This window comes from Gymnoscopelus microlampas (assembly GCF_963454915.1).
Source record: "Gymnoscopelus microlampas genome assembly, chromosome: 1".
In the NCBI taxonomy this organism is placed as follows: Eukaryota; Metazoa; Chordata; class Actinopteri; order Myctophiformes; family Myctophidae; genus Gymnoscopelus; species Gymnoscopelus microlampas.
Window position 1 is genome coordinate 40,623,391 of NC_139962.1, and position 8,742 is coordinate 40,632,132.

Genomic DNA, 8,742 nt, shown 5'->3' on the forward strand with positions numbered 1-8,742 from the left:
TGGGTTCTGATGGATGAATGAATGTCCGACCCAGACCTATTAGCTTCAGCCCATATAGTATAAACTGTATAGCACATTGTATACATAACGGCCATTAACGATGATTCACGAGCTTCTGTTGGCGTTGAGTGGATACCCTGGCACTATATTCACATGGAACAAGAGAACAGGTTTGCAGGTAAGAAGACAGACACTTATTGGCTCAGCTGGCATTCCCACTTAATAGTAACCCTAGCATGGCAGTGATATTACTGTACATCAGTGGTTTTAAACCAGTGGTCCTTGAGGGAGTTCCAGGGGTTCCCCAGCTAAATGATTTATAGGAACCAAATGGACCCTTATGGGTCTGTAACTCTGAGAGTGTACAAATTTGTAAATTTGTACACTTTTTTTTACAATATAAATTGGGGTCCCAGAGATGGAAATGCCATTAAATGGGGGTCTGTAGCCTAATGCATGTCAAACTGGGGGTCCTTGAAATTAAAATGGTTGAGAATCACTGCTGGAGCCGTAAACATCGTCTCTTATTGGGGGTCCCTGGCATATCTTTCTAATGGGGGTCCCTGGGCTAATGTGTGTCAATTTGGGGGTCCTTGACGCAAAAAAGGTTGAAAACCACTGCTGTACATATATTTCATATCTGTAATACATGAAATGTAGGTAATACCACAGCCATTCTAGGGCTAACTTAATAGTAGCCATAGAATGGTTAATCACATTGCATTTTCGTAGAGGGATTAATCTCAGAGGCATTATTTATACCGAAAATAGCAGATCCACAAGCTCGACTAAGTAGGATATTGTAAATCAACCTTAATTGTAGCGCTCTGTGTGTAGTGACCCACCCAATAATTCTTGTCATCTATCATATTCATATCCATTTGGTTCTGGCAGTAGAAATATGTCCACTTTTCCACGAGATTCACACGGACAATAATTCTGTGACGGGACGTCATTCTCAAGTTCAGCACTAAACTAAGCATGTACACAAGTTACACAAATTCCTTCAATGTGCTACTATATGTACAGCATGGGGCAGCCAGCCAGGGGCGCACAAATTGACTGGTGCAGTGCAGTTAGTGTGGGGTAATTTATGCTGCAGAAATTTCTAGCTATTCTAGCGCTGGGCTGACAGTAGCCTTACTGATCTGTCCGGTAATATCTATTAAATCCACAAAAAGCCTATGTTGTTGGTTGTTTGTGTCATTGCTTATCAGACTATGCAAGTTATTGTTTCATCAGAATGGATAATGATACTTGTGATATGCATTAGCTTGACACTGATAGGATTGGATGCATGCCACATGGGTTTATTGCAGTATTACTGACATGAAGCCCTTCTTCCACAGGTATCCCAAGAACTGCCCTTTCTTCACCCCAGTGAGACTAATGTACTCAATCGCCTCTGTAAATTGGGAACCGATTACATTCGCTTTACAGAGTTCATAGAGCAACATACAGGCCATGTCCACCAGCAAGTAAGTAACCCCAGTGGTGAAAACATTTTATAATTTTAGTATGACTGCATTTATTTTAAATGTTCCTTTTTTTGTATGTCTGTTTTTTAAATGTTCCTTTTTTTTTGCTTTTCCCACAACAACCATATTTATCACAGTTCAGTGTATAACCGGTGGCTAGTTCACTGAATGAGTACTTTTCTGCAGGCTGTGCATTTCACTGAGTGGATTTCTCTAGATAATGGACATGAATGGGGAAAAGGGAACTTAGTAAAGTTGAAACTTTTCCTGATTGATCGATTGAATACTTTATTAACACGTTTTTAAAACCGGACGGCAGTACAGTTAAAAAAGCTATGCTAAAAGGATAACACAAGATTGAGAATTAAGATGGATTTAGGTGTCAGTTTTTGATAGGGATTGTAATTAAAGTAAATACATGAGATGAAAATGTGTATTTGCCTCACAAATTATCTTTTTTCTAGGAGCATCACACAAACCAGTCTAGTCAGGCTGGACTTAATGGGATTTATCTGCGAGCTTTCTGCACTGGTCTGGATTCCATGCTCCAGCCTTACAGACAAGCTCTGCTGGACCTTGAACAGGAGGTAAGATAAATTACAGGTAAACATGGTGCAGTGGTTCAAAAATATTTTCATGTCAAGGACCCCCAAATTGATATGTATTTTGCTGCAGACCCCCATCTGAAAATATTTTGTGCCAGGGATCACCATAAGATAAGATTTCTGTCAAATGTTTTGGAAATTTTTCAAAATGTCAAAAATAGCTCATCTACAAGCTCACAACGTGTCACATTGTGACGTGTTGTGAGGCTGTAGATTGGCTATTTTTGAATAGCCAAAGTATAAAATAGGGTTAAAATGGTTAAACTTTTCCTCATTTTGCAGCAGACCCCATGGAACGCCCTCAAGGACTCTTTACAACACATACACTGTAATGAGGCCTATAACATAACATAAGATAATCTCATAACAAAACCTTGCCTTTTCTGTATTTCAGTTTCTCTGCGACCCACACCTGACAATATCCCACGTGAATTATGTACTGGATCAGGTAACAAATCTTACGGAAAATGTTATTACTAGTGTTATTAATTGGATTGCATTTTTTTTGTTCAAAAACCTTCTCTGTGATATTTCTAAAAAGATTAATTAAAAACTGTGATTTTTCTTTGAAGTTCCAGCTACTCTTTCCCTCTGTGATGGTGGTTGTAGAGACAATAAAATCCCAGAAGGTAAGTATTGTTGAAGCAGAACGACGAGATGGACTCTTCTCTTCTTTCACTGTTCATTCATGGGAAAGATAACAAAGCTTTATATATTTTGAGGGAAAAGTGCATCTGCTTTTTGTCATGTTTGTCCTAATTAGATCCATGGCTGTCAGATCCTGGAGACGGTATACAAACATAGTTGTGGAGGCCTTCCCCCTGTGCGCATGGCTTTGGAGAAGTAAGTCACCTCACTTTGGTGGTGGTGGTGATGGTGGTGGGGGTCTACTTAGCATTAGCTTCACATTAGTGATGAAACGATTTATCAATTGACAATCGATTGTAATTGAATAATCGGTTTAGTGATGTATCATGCAGATATCTCCAATGTGTTATTTTATATCTTCACTGCAATGTGAATAATGTTTGTCTTTGTTCCATATTATAAAAAGAAAACAAATTATGTTTTTGACTAACCATTAGAAAGATGAAAGGAGAAAGAAGTTTCAATGTGTTTGGGTTCAGATAACATGGTGGGCATTTACCATCATTTTGGGCTTTATTCCCTTATTTTACCTTCATTATAAATCACATAGTTAAAACTCAAGGCAGGTTAAATAATCATTACTTACAGCAACAGGCCTACTTTATGTTTATTGTCTGTTATTCCGCTGTGTTCAATGCAGAATTCTTGCTGTGTGCCATGGTGTGATGTACAAGCAGCTAGCTGCATGGATGCTGCATGGACTGCTTCTGGACCAAAGTGAGGAGTTCTTCATCAAGCAAGGTCCCAGTGCGGGAGGGGCTGCTAACAACCAGGAGGAGGACGATGAGGACCTGGGGATTGGAGGGCTGAGTGGGAAGCAGCTCAGGGAACTGCAGGACCTGGTGAGATGCAACCAAACATGACTGAAAACACAAATACTAGCCTCACATCCAAAATGTGTGTGGGGGTGGGGTGGCAATTAATCAAATAATCGATATATGGAAAATTAATTGTAATAATTTAATAATAATATTATTTTATTAAATATAATTTAATAAAATGATAGTTATTGGATTAGCGATGTATCATGTAAAAATTACTCATATGTGCTATTTAGAACTTCACCACAATGTGAATGTTTATCTTTGTTCATAAAATGAAAAGTTAGGTTTGACTGCTGGGAACATTTATTAAGTAATTTAAAAATGTAACATTTTCTAGATGTATTACCTTATTTTAGAGCCATTTTATGGTCTGAAGTAATCACATACATGTATCGAGTAATAACAAAAAAAATTGACAGATTAAAGCATCACTTCGATTTTCATCTAATGCACTAAATGACTTGTGCAGAGGCTGATTGAGGAGGAGAACATGCTGGCTCCCTCCCTGCAGCAGTTCTCACTGCGGACAGAGATGCTGCCTTCATACATCCCCATCCGTGTAGCAGAAAAAATCCTTTTTGTGGGAGAGTCTGTCCAGATGTTTGAAAACCACAACCACAGTCCATCCAGAGCTGGTAGGGTCCAAGGGTTTTATTGTCCTGTCATTACAATACAGCTCTTTATTTACTAAGCGCTGCACCACTTATGTCACTTCAGGAAAAAGTACATTTGTTAGAAATGTTGTTTCTATACAATTGACTACAATAATAGAATTGTGTATACTATTGTATAGTAATATGATAATAATCATATAAAAAAGAGTGAGGCTGCAATCCTGTACACACACACACACACACACACACACACACACACACACACACACACACACACACACACACACACACACACACACACACACACACACACACACACACACACACACACACACACACACACACACACAGAGTAGGTATATACAAATAAATGCATCAGTCCCATGAGTGGTTACAGTCAGTAATGCACATGTTTTGTGCCAGATTTCTTACTCCTATTACTATGTGTCAGTATAACAATTTATCATTCTGTGGTAACACTACCGAAGGCTCGATACTGAAGCACCAGGAGGACTTGTTTGCTGCCGAGTTGCACAGACTTAAACAGCAGCCCTTATTCAGCCTGGTGGACTTTGAGAATCTGATTGATGGCATCAGGAGCACTGTGGCAGAGGTGAGAGCATATGGACTATATATTTCACTGTCTTCATGTTGGTATGCTCAAACCTAAGCTGTAATACTCTGAAGAAGTTGAATAGTCACAACGTGAACCCATTCATTTGCAGCATCTGTGGACATTGATGGTCGAGGAGTCAGATCTATTGGGACAGCTAAAGGTTTGAACCTGAGTTATTTAACTGTGGTTTAGGAAATACGTTTGATTTACTTTTCAGTTTGGCGTTTGATTTTAGTTATAGTTTGTTTTACGAGTGCATAAGTAGTTTTAGTTTTAGGAATTGACTAGTTGTTTTAGTTTTAAAGGAATTATGAGACTTAAAAAGCAGCCCCTGTTCAGTCTGGTGGACTTATTCTAGTGAAAAGGTACAGTAGGATGAAACAATGCATCAGATATGGTGGTGGAAAAACGAATACGAAAATGTAATGCCATTGTACTTTAGTTTGTTTATTTTAGTTATTTCGTTTTTTTATTTTAGTTTTGGTTAACAAAATTGTTTTTTCCATTTTCAGTTTTAGTCTTCGTTTTGGTTTGTACTCAAAGTAAAACAAGTTTGGGATTGTATAATTTGTATTGTATGAATGCTTTATTTAGATTGAACCTCCTTCTTTCTTGCAGATAGTTAAGGACTTTTACTTACTGGGTCGTGGCGAGCTCTACCAGGTTTTTATTGACCATGCTCAGCACATGCTGAAGACCCCACCAACAGCTGTCACAGAACATGGTAGCCCACATTTAAATAGTGATACTTTCGTCATGGGTTCCCACAGAAGATTTCCAATGTGCACTGGGTTTGGGAGAAATTAAGCAAATAAGCTCTTTAGCAAACAGACACCTATAATATTCACACATTTAGTTCAACAAGATTATCTCCACAAATGAACACACTGTTTACAATCATTTTGACCACATGCTAAAATGTGAGCTGTAATGAGCTACAGATAAATTCGAAATTCTATAGGGTAAAAAAACACTGGCTATCTGATGATGGAACATATGGCCCTTACTCACTTTTAGGTTTTAGGACTGCAAACTATAACTCATTATCACTGTATTCGTTCACCAGTAATGATGACATTTTGTATGAGAAATGTATTCATTGCATTTTGTTTTCTACAGATGTAAATGTGGCCTTTCAGCAGGCTGCTCATAAGGTATTACTGGACGATGACAACCTCCTGCCTCTGCTGCACCTTACTATAGACTACCAAGGCAAAGAGAGTAAAGGTTTGTTTTACTGATTGGGTTTGAATAAAATAAGCATTTTTCTAAAATAGCTAAAATGGCAGATCTACAAGCTTTACGATTCGTTGTATGACGCGTTGTGAGCCTATTGATCAGCTATTTTCTTATTTTTGTGTGAAACCCTTATAAAATATAAAATATGGCTCAAGTGATAAATCAAGTACATCGATTTTGACGATTTCTAAAAATCAATTGATTTGTATACAAAAAAGTATCCCAAAAACGTGCTCTCAATTATTCAAAAAAGTCATAAATGGAATAATTGCTTTGTGGTCAGTGGTTATGCTTGTATTTTCAGAGGCAATAGGCACCAGAGATGGAGCCACCCCTCCCCAGGATACGTCCCCCCGTGAGGTCCCTCCTACAGGCTGGGCTGCTCTGGGTTTGGCCTACAAAGTCCAATGGCCTCTCCACATCCTCTTCACTCCTGCCGTTCTTGAGAAGTTAGCATTCACTTCTCTTCATGTTTCATCTCTTTGGAAATTGATTTCTCTTTGGAAAGTAGAACTCATATATTCATCCTCTGTTCGATTTGCTTCCCTCCTGCTCTTGTGGTCAGGTACAATGTAGTGTTCAGGTATCTTCTCAGTGTGCGGCGGGTGCAGTCAGAGCTGCAGCACTGCTGGGCTTTGCAAATGCAGAGGAAACATCTTAAGTCCAACCAGACAGATGCTGTTAAATGGAGACTGCGCAACCACATGGCTTTCTTGGTTGACAACCTGCAGTACTACTTACAGGTAACCCATAGGAGCACACCAGATATAGACTTGGCATTGTGAGCGGCGACTAATTGATAAATTGAATTAATTTATCTGGCCTGTTGCATTTACACCTTGTGTGATTGGGAGTAAGGAAATACCCAAGACAAGTAGGACTTGTTGATTTTTCGTGTAGGCAACTTAAAAGGGCCTTAATTTCTGAATGTCCCTAACCAGCACTAACCAGCCCGATATTTGGTTTTTTTTTGTGCCCCAGGTGGATGTGCTGGAATCTCAATTCTCTCAACTGCTTCAGCAGATCAATTCCACTAGAGATTTTGAGAGCATCAGACTCGCCCATGATCATTTCCTGAGCAACCTGCTAGCCCAGTCCTTCATTCTGCTGAAGCCGGTTAGCATCAACTATTTCCATTTCAGATTTAGACTGATCTTACAGTATGTAGTTTTGCCTCTGAGTAACACATTCAAAATCCTCCTGTCCCCAGGTATTCCATTGTCTAAATGAGATCCTAGAGCTGTGCCACAACTTCTGCTCACTGGTCAGTCAAAACGTGGCTCCATTAGATGAGAGGGGTACAGCACAACTGGATATCCTGGTGAAGGTGAGGTTGCATTGCTGGTTCACTCCACATACTCCAAAGGCCTATCTTATCCTGATTAAGGCAATACTCTGGTTCTTGAAATCGTCATGTGAACGTCAGGAGGACTAAGTAAAATCTAATTAAGATATGGTTTACTGCACAATTCATCTGGCATGAAAACGCTTTGACAAATGTGTGTGCTTATGTCAAGTGACATTTTCATGTCTGAAAATGTAGATCGATGTAACAACTTCACCGGATATTTACTGACTTATCATATACACCTAGGTAATTGCTGTAATCTCACCAACGCTATGAATGTACAATCTTTTATCTCATAACTTGATTATCAGTCATTTGTGTATTACTGTGTATGTAAACACACACGATTCCACAAAGAATTTCTGGAATGCCAACTGTATCATTTCTTCAGGGTTTCAGCCGCCAGTCCTTCCTGCTCTTCAAGATCCTGTCTGGTGTCCGCAATCACCAGATCAACTCTGACCTGGCCCAGCTTCTCCTCAGGCTTGACTACAATAAGTATTACACCCAGTCAGGAGGCACCCTGGGCAGGTAGGGAAATCGACAAAATATTTAATTGCTACTAAATGTACTGTATGGTTAAAGACCCAATCCGCAAGTCTAAAGAAACTCAATTCCAGTCTGGCATCATGAATGTTTATCATTTGAAACTAACACTGCTCTTAAGTGATTGTGGAGCTACGCATCTCAGTAGCACAAGTCATAATCAGTAGTTATTGCAGGTTAAGCGATATTGTAATACTTTAAATCATAGATACCTCATTGGCCACAGCTGTTCATTGGAGCGATACGTCAACACGGCCGGCACATTTTGTAAGACCTGGGCCAAATAAAGAAAAACAAACTACAGTATAGACTCATGTAGATGGATGAACAAAACATGGGTGAGCTAGTACTCAGCTAAAACATTGGTGGGGGTTGCGTTTTATTGTACTCACTCCCCAGGCCTCCATTAGCTCTGCTTTACTGTCAATTATCCGTTTGTAGTTTTTTTTTTAAATCATTCCAATGAATCCAATTTGCAAAGTGACACAAAACAAGGCATCATGCACTTTATCTACACATCCCAGAGCCAAAGGAAAGCTCTCAGTACGTTCTAGATTTGCAGAGAAGCATCAAAATCGAGTGCCATAATCTATATAACAATTTACATTTGCTTCCATTTCAGCTTTTAAACACCAAGGCTTGACAATGGACGAAGAGCTCAAGTGTAATTCTGTCAGTGGACGTTATCCTATGATTTTGTGTCGTCAGATTTCCTGTAACATTTTTAGTAGTATGATATATATGCCCTTTCAAAATATGTATGTAATTCCTAAATCAATCATGTATAAAGTGTATATATTCAAGCCTTATTGTGTGTGTGCTCT

At 39.1% G+C, this 8,742-nt stretch overlaps 1 protein-coding gene across 1 annotated transcript; it reads left to right on the forward strand.

Moving 5' to 3' along the window:
- Positions 1-6: 6 nt before the first annotated feature.
- Positions 7-8,726, forward strand: tubgcp4 (tubulin gamma complex component 4). The gene is made up of 18 exons (XM_084051786.1): positions 7-178; positions 1,350-1,478; positions 1,943-2,065; positions 2,478-2,531; positions 2,656-2,712; positions 2,847-2,926; positions 3,372-3,573; positions 4,025-4,190; positions 4,658-4,782; positions 4,895-4,945; positions 5,404-5,509; positions 5,905-6,012; positions 6,329-6,473; positions 6,590-6,767; positions 7,006-7,140; positions 7,235-7,351; positions 7,764-7,903; positions 8,541-8,726. Exons 1-18 carry the CDS (start codon positions 101-103, stop codon positions 8,545-8,547), a joined length of 2,001 nt encoding a protein of 666 aa, XP_083907912.1. The 5' UTR covers positions 7-100; the 3' UTR covers positions 8,548-8,726.
- The last annotated feature ends 16 nt before the right edge of the window (positions 8,727-8,742 follow it).